The 14,820-nt window shown below is 55.5% G+C and overlaps 1 protein-coding gene across 8 annotated transcripts in view; it reads right to left on the bottom strand.

The window, feature by feature from the left end:
- Positions 1 to 6,419: 6,419 nt before the first annotated feature.
- The window catches only part of NDST1 (N-deacetylase and N-sulfotransferase 1), a 99,560-nt gene continuing 91,159 nt past the window's right edge, over positions 6,420 to 14,820 (bottom strand). For 6 of the 8 annotated variants that reach the window (XM_075900554.1, XM_075900553.1, XM_075900551.1 and 3 more), the window contains 2 exons: positions 14,130 to 14,232; positions 8,873 to 13,815 (listed from right to left, as the gene is read on the bottom strand). In XM_075900554.1, the coding sequence (XP_075756669.1) occupies positions 13,696 to 13,815; positions 14,130 to 14,232 (223 nt within the window). In that variant the 3' untranslated portion in view covers positions 8,873 to 13,695. Of the gene's footprint in view, positions 6,902 to 8,872; positions 13,816 to 14,129; positions 14,233 to 14,820 lie in introns of those variants that run through there. The other 2 variants (XM_075900558.1, XR_012896390.1) reach the window with 2 other exon arrangements.

Here is a 14,820-nt window from a genome sequence, read left to right as displayed (position 1 = left end):
AAATCCCCCCTGCTTCATTTGCATGAACATGGCTGCCGCTTTTTTCCGGCTCGGGGCTTTGCCGGAGAAAAGCTCCAGTCTAGACGGGAATTTTTTGGAAAATAAAGCCTTTCCCGAAAGATCCCTTATTCCAGAGGCTTTATTTTCCGAAAGATCCCTGTCTAGACTGGCGCTTTTTGCCGGCAAAGCCCCGAGCCGGAAAAAAGCAGCAGCCATGTTCATGCAAATGAAGCGGGGGGGATTTAAATCCCTGCTTCATTTGCAATTGCGATGTGTCTAATCTGCATCCCTTTTCCGCAAAAGGGGTACAGTCTAGACACAGCCTGGGAGTAAATGACAGGCACCGGCGGGTGTTGCACAACCAACAAGAAACCGACCACATGAGCCGAACACACAACCTCGGAGATTCTGGGGAAGGTTTTTATCTCTGTGTTATTGGATCTGTGGGCAAAGCATTCCAGAAAGGAACAGCAAGACCCAAGAGCTGACAAGCGCCCGCCCCCACCCCTTGCTTTAATTCAAACAGTTGTTTAGTGGCTGTTTCTGTGCAGGCGGAGGCAGGGAGGAACAGCCGGACAGAGGGAGGGGAGAGCACGGTTCCCTTGAACAGATCCTGGCTGTGCTGGTGCAAACACATCCCTGCTTCACTATTACCACGGGGGAGAGAGGGGGGGACACACTCAGCACCCTGCCCCTTTGAATGCCTGCTGTTCTTACCTCCAGGGGGAAGATGGCTGCCTTGCCTGGTGGGCAGCTCCTGTCCATCCATGGCAGGCACTCTGTTCATGACCGGTCCAATGCCCTGTTCCCTGTAAGATGAGCACTTGGGCTCAGGAGAGTTTAAAATGCTGTCCAACTGATTGGCAGAGCACCCAGAGCTAGGTTTTTGATTCTCCTGGTGGTGCACATTCACACATGCCTCGGCGCACATAGGAACATTTATTCCACACATAGATGGGGAAAATTCTGCACGTGGATGGAAGAGACTAGAGGGAACATTGGTCCAAGGCCCCATCAGCATTACATCCTCAGCAGCATGTCTCCACACCATGCACCTGGCAGCGGGGTGAAGACGGAGCGGGAAGGCTAGACAGGAGGGGGGTGACTTACAGTGAGCCCGGCTGGGTGTGGCCAGTGCTCTTTGAGAGACAGGCCCGATCCAGAGCATCTACTCTCAAAATTCCTCCCTGGCCCCAGTTCTGGATTGGGAGCGGCTCTGGATTCTGCACTTGAGGGGGGATAATCTGGCAGCCGAACCAACGCTGCCTCACCTCCGAACGCCCCCAAACTCTAGGGAAGTTTGGATCAGAGGGACACTAGCGTGGCTCCAACCTGTCCCTGTTATACCCCTAGTCTGAGCGTATGAAAGGCTCCCAATAGCATGAGTCATGACACTCGGCCACGCATCACGGCTCACGAGCTGGCTCTGCTCACCACTGGCCCATAATCTCCCTAGGCTTGGAGAGAGACCAACATGATCTGCCACATCCATCTCCCCAGTTTTTTTACAACCCAGGAGAGCTGCTGCTGTCCCTACAGCGTCACCTCCCAGTTCCTTAGGCACAGGGAACTAGGAACCCACTCGCTGACCTTGAAGCTTGTCTGGAACACATGCAACAGGGCCATAGAGCACACGTTCAGTCCAGTGGCCCTGTGCTTCCTAACCTGGGCTCTCCCTGCCTTGCCCTTCGCAATGGAGGGACAGAGTCTTCCTCTTTTCTAAGGGCAGCTGGAGGGGACACTAGCCTTGGATGGGGCTGAGATAGGAAGGATTTTGCAGTTCGGGGGGGGGATGTCTGTACTGTGCAAGCAGCAAGCTTGTTATCATAGAATCCTTCCGGAGTCATTGAGTCAAGAGACTTCAGGAGTCATTGAGTCCAGCCCCCTGCCCAAAGAAGGACCAACCCCAATTCAATCTTCCCAGCCAGGGCTTTGTCAAGCCAGGACTTAAACATCTCTAGGGATGGAGATTCCACCCCCTCCCTAGGGAACCCAGCCCAGTGCTTCCCCACCCGCCTAGGGAAATAGCTTTTCCTAATATCCATCCAAGATTTCCCCCACTGTTACTTGAGCCCATTGCTCCTCATTCTGCCATCTGTCACCACTGAGAACAGCCTCTCTCCTTCCTCTTTGGAACCTCCCTTCAGGAAGTTGTAGGCTGTTATCAAATCCCCCCTCACTCGTCTCTGCTGCAGACTAAACAAACCCAAATCCCTCAGCCTCTCCTCGTAGGCCAAGTGCTCCGGCCCCCTCATCATTTTGGCTGCCCTCCGCTGGACCCTCTCCAATGCGTCCACATCCTTTCTGAGCGGGGGGGCCCAGAACTGGACACAATACTCCAGATGTGGCCTCACCAGTGCCGAATAAAGGGGAATAGTCACGTCTCTAGCTCTGCTGGCAATGCTCCTCCTAATGCAACCCAAAATGCCAGTAGCCTTCTTGGCTGCAAGGGCGCCCTGTTGCTCATATCCAGCTCCTCATCCCCAGTCATCCCCAGGTCCTTTTCTGCCAAACCGTTGAGCCTTCTCACGCTGGAGCCAGCCCCTTGCCACCCACGAGCACCCTCGCGGGAACGCAGCCCTGCAACGGCTTGGCTTTGCAGACTGTCCTCACCCCACCTAGCACAGGCACAGCTGGGGGAGGGGAGGGGTCAAGCTTTCCTAGCAGCTCACTCTCAGGGACGAGAGCTGGAGTTAAGCGCTTCCTGCCTGGGGCGGCGACAGCTGTGAAATCCATTGTGGCGACCAAGCCTAAAATGGGCCCCACTAGGCAGCTTTCGAGGGAAATCCGTTGGCTTTGAAACCAGGCTGGCCAGAGTTTCCAGGGCATCGGGAACAGCCTCTGCCCCTCCCCCTGACAGGAGGCGGGCGGTTGGCACCGGCAGCTCCGTAAGCGCCGAGCCATCGCCCACGACCTTCGTGGGCCACACAGGGAGGCGCAGCAGCTTTTTCTGGGCGGCGAGGGTAGAGCCTGTCAGCATTTTAATCCCGAGGTGCTGAAAACCTTTACGGCCCCCCTGGCGCACCGTGGCTCCCCTCTGCCCTGCCCGGGGCTGGAGGCTGCGTGCCCGGGCCTGCCCGAAGGAAAGCAGCCCCCAATGGATCCATATTCCTTCGTCTCGAGATTTTTAAGGCCACCTCCTGACTTTGCGGCCTCCCCTGTGATCTGTGAGAGCCCAGAGCTGGCCCGGTCTCGGACTCATCCGCCAGCAGCAGAGAGACTCAGTAATAAACTCATGTTACGCCGGGGAGCTGAGGCGCCTGGGCAGGTACAGCAGTGGGCTAAATGCCCAGGCCTTGTCATCTTTGGGACTGGTCGGATCCTACGTGGAGCAACGACTCAGCTTAGCTCCACTCACAACCCCCCTGTGGTTTGGCGCCTGAGGCTGTAGCTTCACACGGACCATAAACATCTCATTGAACGCCCTGCGCCAGACAAGCACACGCCCTGTTGTGCTGGACGGCCAGAGTCCTGCACCCAGGACCACCCCAGCAGGGACGGCGCATGTCAGGGCGCTGGGCTCGTTGGCTAGCGCAGTGGGGCAGTGGCTTTCAAACCACCCAGTGCTGGGGGGTGGAAGGTCGGGCCCTGGGGCTCCTGGCTGCAGGGCATCAGGTGAGCAGTGGGGGGGCTAAAGCAGCTCCCTGCCTGGCCTGGCACCGCAGACTGCGCTGCGCCCCAGAAGCAGCCGGCCCACGCACTGCCCTTGCCCTGAGTGCGAGCTCCATGCTCCCATTGGCTTGGAACCTGCTGTGGCGGCTTCTGGGGAGCAGCCTGGTCTGCGGTGCCAGGAAGCTGCCTTAGCCCCCCTGCTGCACCGCTGACAGGGAGCCACTCAAGGTGAGCTCCTCCTGCCCCCCAAAGCCAGAGCCCCCTCCTGCACCCCGAACCTCCATACTCAGCCTCATACGCCAGTCAAATGACGCCGCAACCCAACCTCAGCAACTTTCTTCAACTGGGCCACGAGAAAAAAAGTTTGACAACGGCTGCAGTAGGGTTGGTGCGTTAGTTCTCCGGAGCAGCAGTGGCTAATTGGGCTGGCGGTGCTGCGGCAAAGTAGCCCAAGTAGCCGGCAGGGCCAGGGGTGCACTGCCAGCCTGCAGCCGGGCTGAGAAAGAGAAGCCAGAGGCTCTCCCTAAGGTTACCAGGAAGGAAGAGTCCGAATGGCCCCCATCCCGCCACGGACTAGGGGGAAGAGATAGAGCCCTCCCCCGTGGACTCCTCGCTGCTCAAGCACTACCCAGGCAGACAGTCTAGTGCTGAGTGGATGCTGCCACCTTGCGAACAAGCTTCATCACTGCACGTGCAGTGCAGAGCCTGGCCTGGTCCCGCTCCCCCTTTGCGTTTCTCGAGATCGTTAAGGATGCAAGGGGTGGCATGCCCACCAGGCAGGGAAAGAACCTCTCCCCTTCGGGGGTCGCCATGCGCCAAGCCCTGGAGCCCATGGCACAGGGTGAGATGACAACGGAGCGCCCAGCCACTGCAGCGAGGCCGTTTTGGGTGACGGTTGCTGCTCGTGGCAGTTTCACAGCTCGCCCGACCTAGCGCTGCCCTAGATCGCCGGCAGACCTTCTTCCACCTGCACAACAAGCTCCTCCTCTCTGGACTTGGCCTGTCGTGTTTGTCGAGGCTAGCATGAGCATGCCCCCCATGTGAGCAGACGTGGCTCTGAGCCGCCGGGGGCAGAGCAAAAGTTTGTGGCCAGGTGCAGAGGCCCAGGAGAGATTCCTCACTGGCCTGGTCCAATATGTGTAGAACCTTGAGTTAACGAGCAAGCAACAAAACCTGAGTTACAGCGATACGCCGCTAACACCGGTATCTCAGCAGCACCCATTACAAAGAGATGGGCACATAAGAGGAAGTCATCCAGCTGGGACATACGCCGGCAGGGTACATCTGCCCGGCAGCGTTATTTTGGAATAACTGAGGTTATGCTGAAATAACAGAGAGCGTATCTGCACTGCAAGCCGTTATTTCGAAATAACTAGGTGCCGAAGGACTCCGACACCAGTAACCCTCATTTCACGAGGCGTAAGGGAAGTCGGAGGCAGAGTGCTGTGACTGGGAGAGCCGTGGGCTCCCTCTGCATCCCATCACGGCGCTGCTACGGTTCTGTCGGCCTCTCCGCAAATTCTAGGCCCACAAGCGCCGTGAGCAAAACTGCCCTGTCCCAGGATGCCGTCTCGGTTACACCACCACTGCGATGGTGGAGGGCCACTCACTAGCCTAGGCTGCACACTGCTGCTTTAAAGGGATCTGGTTTTTCTAGTCCAGGGAAACTTGCCTGAAACCAACCAACCCCCCCAGCCTGGACAGGGAAGAATCCGTTGCCTATTAGGGACTCTGCTTTTAACCCAGAGTGCGCGACCACAGCCCCAGGTGTACTGCAATCCATCTGAAGTGATCTCCTAAATCTGGCTCCCCTGCGGGCTCTAGGTGGCAGGAGTAGGTGGCGGTAGAGCAGCTAGCATTGTCGATAGAGCCCGGGCGCAGTAATGCGTAGAAATAGGCCTGGCGTTGTCTAATGGAGCACAGGCTGCACTGGAGCCAGCTGCTACCCCCTCCAACCTGTTGACACCGTTAGGGGCCGGTGCATGTCCCTCTGGGGCCAGAGGCCCTATTTCACTCATCCCAGATCCCTTGTGGCTGGTGTAACGGGGACTCCTGATTGTGGAGCAGAATCCCAGGCCGGTCCCTGCTGTCGCCATGACACTGCGCTAGCAGGAAGTGCAGTAGCCTAGCAACAACCCGCTGGGATCCCCATGGACACAGATGTACTGTACACCCCCATCTCACTGCAACCGTGGTAACAACATGGCCCGAGGTCCAGGCTTTCCCAACGAGGATCTCAGGGACTGCATCAGTCAGGTTTGGAAAAGGCAAGAGTCGGTCACTCGAGGGAGCAAGAGGCAGCCAGGTCTCCCATCACTTATTACTCAGGGCTGACGTGCAAAGGGGATCATCTAACTGGAAACCTAGTCAAAATTAAATGGGCTTCACTTACAGGTCATTTTCTGGTTCTGTGCCCAAGTCTCCCTGCCCATTGTTGGTAGGGTTGCCAGATGGTTTAACAAAAAATACCAAACACCCCTCTCGCCCCCCCAAAAAAAACCACCGGGAAAAAATTCTGTTGAGGAAAAAAAAAGGGGGGGGGGTGTCGTTGAGGGGAAAAAAAAAGGTGCTGCACCTTTAAATGACCCTGCACTCCTCACTTCCCCACCAGACACAGCAAGGGAAAATGGTCCCCGCTGGGCTTCCGCCCAAGGGAAACAGGAAATACTGGACATTTCACATGTCTGGGAAGTTGTTTTTTTTTACCGGACAGAGGACCCGAATAATGGACAGTCCGGGTGAAAACTGGACACCTGGCAACCCTAATTGTTGGGGTTTTACAATCTCATCCTGCTCTGGCTTTTCCACAAAGACGAGGGGAACGGCGTAGCCGGCGAGCTGTTAAGATACATGAGCTTGATACGCAGGGCAGTGCGCAGCACAGACAGAAACCCGTTCCCAGTCCTTCAGCATCCGTCCCCTCCAGGGCTGTTGGGATGGCCAGTCGGCACCATCTGAAGTGGCCGCATCCCCGCCGGGCAGAAACAAGGGGCATTTGCCATTCTCAGGCAGGGCGCTCGGAGCACTGAATGCAGCCTCAGAAACAGGGAAACCTTGTGATTTTAAACCTTAGTCCACTAGGCTCTTACCAACAGGATGTAAAATGACCACAATCAGACATCGGGGCCTGTGCTCGCACCGGCGCATTGGCTGAACGTACAGCGCTGGGATCCAGGAGTTTAACTGCTTGAAACCGTGGCTCCCGATTGTTTCTTCGTGCAGTGTTCTTAGCGCAGTGCTGCAAATTACAGCTTGCGAAATATCCAATCTGGGCTCCGTTGGCCCGCAGCTGTGTGAAACAGAACAGACTAAGTCAAGGAAGAGAGAAAATACCGTAGAACATCAGAACGGCCATACTGGGTGCGACCGAAGGTCCATCTAACCCAGTAACTGGTCTTCCAACAGTGGCCAATGCCAGATGGTCCAGAGCGAATGACCAGGTAATCATCAAGTGATCCCTGACAGAGGCTGGGACACCATCCATGCCCATCCTGGCTAATAGCCATCGATGGAACTATCCTCCATGAATTTATCTCGCTCTTTTTTTAACCCTGTTAAAGTCCTGGTCTTCACAACATCCTCTGGCAAGGAGTTCCACAGGTTGACTGTGCATTGTGTGGGGGGGAAAAACCCTTCCTTTGCTTTGTTTTAAATCTGCTCCTTATTAATTTCATTTGGTGACCCCTAGTTCTTATGGGAAAAAATAAAATAACTTTTCCTTATTCACTTTCTCCATACCAGTCATGATTTTATAGACTATCATATCCCCCCTTAGTCTCCTCTATTTCTCTGCTGAAAAGACCCAGTCTTTTTAATCTTTCTTCATAGGGCACGTTTCTAAACTTTGCTTTTCTGCTGTGACCATTTGCCTACAAATTGTGCTTTAACAAGGACGCCGTCTACTGCCAAATCTCAGTGAGTGTCAAGGTTACATCCTTCCTGTCATTAACTCTGGGAACTGAAAATCAGTAGCCAAATGCACCAAAAGCAGATGTGCGGGTTTGTGCTCACCCTGCTGGCGCTGCAGCAGCACAGAGCTCATCCAGGCTTTCCAAAGCAGAGTGCGTGCCGTGTGCACCCGCAGGAGTGTCACTCTGTGTGTCGTGTGTGTACCGGGCTGGCCTTACCACGAGGCCAACTAAGGCGGCTGCCTCAGGTGCTAGACTGTGGGGTGGGGGTGCCACTAGGACCCAGAGAATTGAGACCTTTCAAAGTTTTGGCCCAAGCGAAGGGGAATGGCCTCAGGTGCCAAAATGTTGTGGGCCGGCCCTGTGTGTGTACACGCAGCAGCCTAGTGTGCCAGGCAGCACAAGCCCGGCTGGAAGGCAGTCCAAGAACAAGTCTCATTTGAAGCCAACAGCGCACGTACTCCCAGATCTCGCCTGGGAAAGCGCGATACAGCGCAGGGATGTCTGTGTGAGCTGTAAACCGCTCTCCTGCTCCAGTATGGCTCTCGCCTGGCCTACGCCTCTTAGGGAGCCGTGTCGCTGTGTGAGCTAGGGGGTGACTGCTCCTACCATCCCTCGCGTGGACAGTTACGCTACCTTACACCCGCACAACCTATTTTCCTTCCAATACCTTTATACCAGCAGTTTTCAGATGACGGGTCGCTGGGTGGTGGAATGTCGGGCCCTGGGTCTTGTTGCTGCAGAAGGATCAGGTGACCAGTGGGGGGGCTAAGGCGGCTCCCTGCCTGGCCTGGCACCACAGACTGTGCTGCACCCCAGAAGTGGCCGGCAGCAGAACCAGCTCCCAGGTGTGTGTGTGTGTCTGTAGGGGGAAGAGCGCACAGGGCTCCGTGCACTGCCCCTGCCCCGAGCATTCACTCCGCACTCCACTGGCTGGGAACCAGCTGTCGGCTGCTTCTGGGGGCAGCCTGGTCTGTGGTGCCAGGAGAGGCAGGAAGCTGCCTTGGTCCCCCCCGCTGACTGGGAGCCGCTCAAGGTAAGTCCCTCCTGTCCCAGCCCTGACCCCCCCCCCCAAAGATGGATCCCCCTCCTGTGCCCCTCAGCCCCACCCCGGAGCCTGCACTTCATGCAAATTCTGTTGGGTCGTGGGCATCAACAATTTTCTTCAACCGGGTCATGAGAAAAAAAGTTTGAAAACTACGGTTTATACCCTCCCGCGGTGGCCATGCCGGGAGGGTTTAATTAGCAGGATGGGCATGACCTTGGCCAGGCCGTGGGGATCTCTTTCAACCTGAAATTCTTATAAAGCTGTGGTTCAAAAGTGGAAGAAGAGAGCAGGCGAGGCAAGCGACTACAAACAGAGAGCCCCATTTTATTAGCAGTTTAGTTCAACAGGACCATACATTGTTAGTGATAAAGGATCTTTGAATACAACCCAAAGCGACTGGGTTCAACGAGATCGAAAGGAGGGCCAAAGACAACTCGGAAATATCCCCTCCCTGATCCTCCTCCCTCCCCCGCCCAGGAAATACCCATTCCCCCCCACCTCCCAACCCCTGGGAAAGTATACAGAATTTCATGCAAAAATAAAACTGGGAACCTACAGGGTTTCCCTCTTTTGTCAGTAACAAAAGGTAAAAGAACGGTTTAAAAATGGGAGTGTCTCTCCCGACTCGCTCTCCAGCGCCACCCAGTGACCGCGCTTGTGTTCGACAGAGCGGGCTTGGTACGTACCACTCCCCTCTTGTAAAGTGCAGGCTAAAACCCATCAGCATTTGGGGACTGTTCCAATGATTCCTTTTGTCAACGCGCACCTGGCTGGGTGGTTTGTTCCTAGGGTACCCGTCTCCACCCCGCTGCCCACGTGAGGTTGCAGCGCTCAGATCTGTTTCCTCGTGAGCTAAGCTGAGCCTAAGACACCCTGATGCGATGGGGACAGACTGTCAGAGGCTGCAGAAAGCGCTTTACATCCATCCTCTCTCACTTTGCCACATCCCATTACAGCCTGTGGTCCTGGGCCCAGGTTCCACCCCTGGCTCATGGGTCCTGGGAAGCTGAGGCCCACACCATCACAAATGGGGCCAGTAAGGGGGTCCTGGCTTTGCAGACCCCTCAGGAGTGAGCCAGCCTCTCTCCCTGTGGAAAAACGAGGAGCCTTTGGCACTTTCGAGACTACCAGCGTTACTAGAGCATCAGCTTCGGTGGGTAAAACCCACTTTACCAGACAGACTGGAGTAGAAGTGACAGAAGCAGAGGGGTGTATATAAGGAAGATGTTGCTTGTGTTAATGAAGCTCATCAAAGTCAGGGGAGAAGTGGCTCATTCACAACATTTGGTCTGGCAATTTCCCCTCCAGATCAAATGCTGTGAATTACACACTTCCACCTCTTCCTTGTGTATCCACCCCCGCGTCTGCCACGTCCACTCCAATCCATCTGATGAAGTGGCTTCTACCCACCAAAGCGGATGCTCATCTCTAAGGTGCCCCAGGGCGACTCCTTGGTTTTGCAGATGCAGATTAACACGGTCACCCTGCTGAGGCTTCCCTCCGGAAAGGTCGAGATATCGTGCACCGAGTGCTTTTCTCCTGCCTTTTCCTTCCTGCTGCTGCCAATCAAAGGGTCGGGAGGCCAAGTCCTGGCTCCAGGAGAGCTGAGAGCAGCAGCGATAGGAGCAGCCTGGGTGCGGAGAGGAACATGGGCTCATTCAGTGCGGGTCCCCCCTCCACCAGGGAAGGTCACAGTTAGCTGCCAGGGATACTCCCGGCACGAGACCGCGGAACAAATCAGAGGAGGGCAGAGGCTGCTACGAGGCAAGGAGTGGGCAGTTGTGGGGCGCAGATGGAGGCTGCGTTAGGCAGTTCTCGGTCCCAGCCCAGCCCGATGTTTGCCCGCGTGGCCAGCGGAGCAGCACGACGGGGTCTGCTACCCGCATGGAGCCAGCTACTGTTTAGTTTGTCAAACCCCATGGCCCATGAGCTATACTAGCCCTCGGAGCCCCCACCTGCATTGGTGGGCACCGCATGAGCACCTCCAGGAGAGCCTAAAACAAGGAGCTCTCCTGTGGCCGAGGTGAGCGCCCGTGTTACTCCTAGCGTGTGCTCACATGGGCACACACGTGTGCTCGCTCGTACCTATGACACTAGAGACTGGAAACACAGTACCCCTCGGCACCAGCCTTGGCAGGCAGTTTGGACGCGTGGCCCCAAGAAGCGAGTCCCCTTCTCGCCCTACACCACCGCTCTAACCTGAAGTCACCTGTCGGAGGGAAACAGGGGAAATTCCAAGATGGCAGCGACACCATCGGTGCTAACTCCCGCGGGCCGTCGTTTGGGATCCACCTCCCCAAGCAGCAGCACGGACGGGGAGACCAATGGGCTGCTGGCTTACGCGTCTCATGGTGTCCTGGCTGCTCCTTCCCAACGTGCTCAACTCAACGCCTCCCTCCCCTGCAGCCAGGAGAAGCCAGAAGAGAAGAATCATGCGGGCGAGGGGCTGAGGTCCTGGCCCCTCTGCTGTGACTGTAACAAGCGACGGAGCAGACCGTGTTTCCCGTATCACGGCCCCGGCGGCTGGGGGAGGAAACGGCAACCGGCTGCGGAAGATACACGTGGCCTTTCACCGTCACCCGAAGCAACGGCCAACCCTGGGCTGCCCCAGCTCCTACTCTGGTCATTCGAAGGGCACGTCTCCACGGGAGCTGAAGGTGTAATTCCAGCTCACGCAGACGCGCTCACGAGAGCTCTCCTAGCCTGCTACCAAGAGGAGCCGCAGGTGTAGCCCCCTAGGGCCTGGGTGGGAGACAATTCAGCCCATCCCGCCCCAGCCACCTCTCAGGTTCTAGCTCACCATCAGCTCCAGCACAGACGTACCCAGCGTGGCCTGGCCGCGGGGTGAAGGAACAGCCGCTGCACGTCTAACACCGAAACAAGGGACATCTGTGTCACCTTGAACATGTCTCTCCCTCCTCCCCCAACAGGAGCTGGCCCTGTAAAAGCTATCACCTCACCCACCTTCTCCCTCTCACGCCCTGGGACCAACACGCACCCGTATAATACAGTCACTGAACAGGGCCCCTGACTTCTCCCGGGGTAGGGGAGCGTCTGAGGAGAGGCGGCGGCTTTGCGTTACTGCACGCGCCGGAGGGGATGCAGCAGCAGGGACGTGCCGTCCCAGGATGGGGCAGACTAAGACCCTCAGAGCCTAGCCGATGGCAGAGGACAACGCAAGACCACTGGCGCGCCCAGGGAGCAGGCCTGTGTGGATCGCTCACTCCCCGCCATTCCAGCGAGGCCCCACGAGAGGAAGACGACACGGACACGCGGAACAGCCTGAGGGCCTGTAGGGGAACCTTCCTTGCTAGACCCTCTTCCTTGTGAATTTGCCCAGTGGCGAATGCTGTGACGTCCAGTGTAGGGAGGTGGGGGGGATCCCCGATGAATTAATCTTAGGCAGTGCTTAGCTCCTAGAAGTCGCAGGCCCAAGAACCCTGCATGAGCCCTTGATTCCTGCACCTTGAGACACTGGCATGCCCGTCTTCGTTCCTCGTGTTCGTACTGCCTGGGGTGGCTGCCCCTTCACCTGCCTCGGCTGCCCCGTTCTCTCTGCCCAACCGCTGCGGAGCAGTGAGGTAAAAGAACTTCCTCTCCTCCTCCCCCACACCATTACACCCACCAGGCAAGCGGCTCACTCCGCCAACACCACTGGCCAAACGAGTCTTCCATTGGCCCGACGCTGGGCCTCCTCCACTCCTGAGTGAGCGATACACCCCCGTTCTGCTTAGGGGACACCTCCACCAAGGAACTGAGGGCAAAAGCTCATCTTTAGCTCTGCTGCCAGCTCCCCGGACACCAGAACAGTGAGGAGAGGGGGGTTGGCAGAAACTTGCAGGAAACCTCAATACTGAAACACTGGCAGTGAAAAGAACAGAGAGCCAGAGATGAAGCAGCAAGGTACTTATCCCGTCGTCAGAAAAAAAAAAAAAAAAAGGGTTTGTGACTGGTCAGTAGAGAGACCAGCCAACCGCACCGGCCCGCTCCTTCACGTGTAACAGTGAGCGAGACAAAATAAAACCCTCGTATCTCAGATACAAACTCTGGCACCAGAAAAACAAGGACAAATTATTAAAATACTTTAGCGTTTAGTATCTGAGAGGTCCAACGTGCTCAGAATCCTTTTGGCCGCTGTTAGTCCAATGTCTGCCCTGCCCAAAGTCTGCCCCCTTCTGAGCCGGAGGCTCGTATGTCGAAGCATGTTCCACGGACCGGGCTATTGGACCTCAGCCTTTTACCACAGAAAACACCACGCATATAAAATGTTGCTATGCGGGAAGGTGGGGCAGGGTTTGTTTTTTTTCCCTTTGTAACCATTTCTCAGTTCAGTTCTCTTGCCAGATGGGATAGAGATGTGAAGCTCCCACCCTTCAATAAAATAAAATAAAATAAAATACAAGGGTGGGGAAGAAAAATTCATTGGTGACAAACTAAATATTGCCAAGTCTTAAAGTCTTCTTGAAAAAACCAAGAGATCTCTTCCAGCGTTTAATGCTAGGTTGTGCGGGAAGCCAGGACGCGCCATTCCTTTACGCCGTCTCCCTTCACTTGGTTGGTAACTGGATTGCAGACCTGGGTCGGTGCATCTGACCGGCCCCTTCGGGCCTCTGACCTCAAACAGCACATCACGCTCTTGTTCTCCAAGCCAGCTTTGCAAAGAGTCGTCCACACCTCGAGGTCCATTATTTGATGAGGAGAGTCTCAGAACTGCTGTAATACTGTCTCAGACACGGAGAAGCTAGTCCCGTCCAAGTGTGGAGAAGCAGGGAATCTTCAGGGAAGCCCCTCCCCCCGTCCGGAAGTGACATCACAACCCAGGAAGTGACATCACTGACAAGGACCTCAGAAGATGACCGCTGTTGGGGAATCCGCGCTGGGTTGGCAGAGTCAGGCAGTTGCACAACTTGAAGGGCCCTCAGAAGAGACAGTTGGCTCCCATACGCCACACTGATGACCACATGGGTCCTCGTGCATTTTCCCTCAAAGACCTTGGCTGAATATTGCTCAGAAATGCTTTGCCCCGGTGGCCTCTCTCGCCTGCTCCCGTCTGTTTGGCTCGGTGTTAGATTTGGGATCTTCTTCGTGGGCTCACCTCACTATTGCTCAATAAGACGACAGCAGCAGCTACCTAGCGTTCTGGAGTTCCTCCCGCAGCCACGTTGGCAGAGTCTGACCCATTTTGTACAGCAGCTTGGAAAGCTCTATATTGTGGTCCCGGTAATAATCCCTCAGGAAGGCGCGTGACTGCAAGAGAAAGAGGACAGAGATTATCATTCACAGTAATCCTTAGTGCCTGCCAGGAACGAGCTGCAGTCAATGCATCAGAGTGGGTCGATTCCAGTCAACACACGATGAAACCCGACCAGCTTTTCACTATCCACCCACCACCTTCTCCCTGGCATGCGCACGCACGTAAATGTGGTTTTCTAGTGCAGAGCGACATGCATGCCCTCTGTCCCCCATCCTGTGTTCTGCAGAAACTGTGGTCCTCAGTAGTAGCAAAGGAAGCAAAAGCAATACGCGTTTAGTGGCAGTCATGCGAGGTTTCGAATACTTACATCTGAATCCATCTCTGGATACTTCCGCCCTTTGCTTTTCCCCAAGCACTTGGTTTTCCCTCCCTCCAAGAGTTGGCACCAGAATCCTTTCTTTGGATCAAACCTACAACACGAGGGGAAAAGTCAGAATGTTTATCCAAACGTGCCCACACACGATCTTTGTGCTAAGTTCCTCAGCAACAGACGGCTTTCCAGTACCTGGATCTGGTGCTACTCAATGTGTTCATAAAAAAAAACCAGGAGTCCTGTGTCACCACAGAGCCTATCAGATGTATTAGGGCATAAGTTTTGGTGGGTAAAACCCACTTCATCGGATGATTCGACTACTTGGATAATGGCGTGCCGAGCGAGCGTATAGAATTTGCAGGGAGGTTAGAAGCACTTTGGAGGCTAGGAACAGAATTCAAGATGACCATGACAAGTGGGAGAATTGATCTGAAATGAACAAGATGACATTCAATAAAGACAAGTTCAAAGTTCAAAGTTAGGGAAGACGGGAAATCAGCTGCATAGCTACAAGATGGGGCGCAAGGGACTAGGCAGCAGTACTGTTGAGAAGGATCTGGGGGTGACAATGGCTCACAAATGCAATACGAGTCAACCGGGTGATGCTGTGGCAAAGAAGGCAGCTCTCGCTCAGCTCTGCATTAATAGGAGTTTCATGGGCAAGACATGGAAGGTAACAGCCCGG

This window comes from Pelodiscus sinensis, chromosome 17, assembly GCF_049634645.1.
Source record: "Pelodiscus sinensis isolate JC-2024 chromosome 17, ASM4963464v1, whole genome shotgun sequence".
Lineage (NCBI taxonomy): Eukaryota > Metazoa > Chordata > Testudines > Trionychidae > Pelodiscus > Pelodiscus sinensis.
The sequence above is the reverse complement of the archived record's forward strand: the minus strand, read 5'-3'. Positions and strand labels throughout refer to the sequence as shown.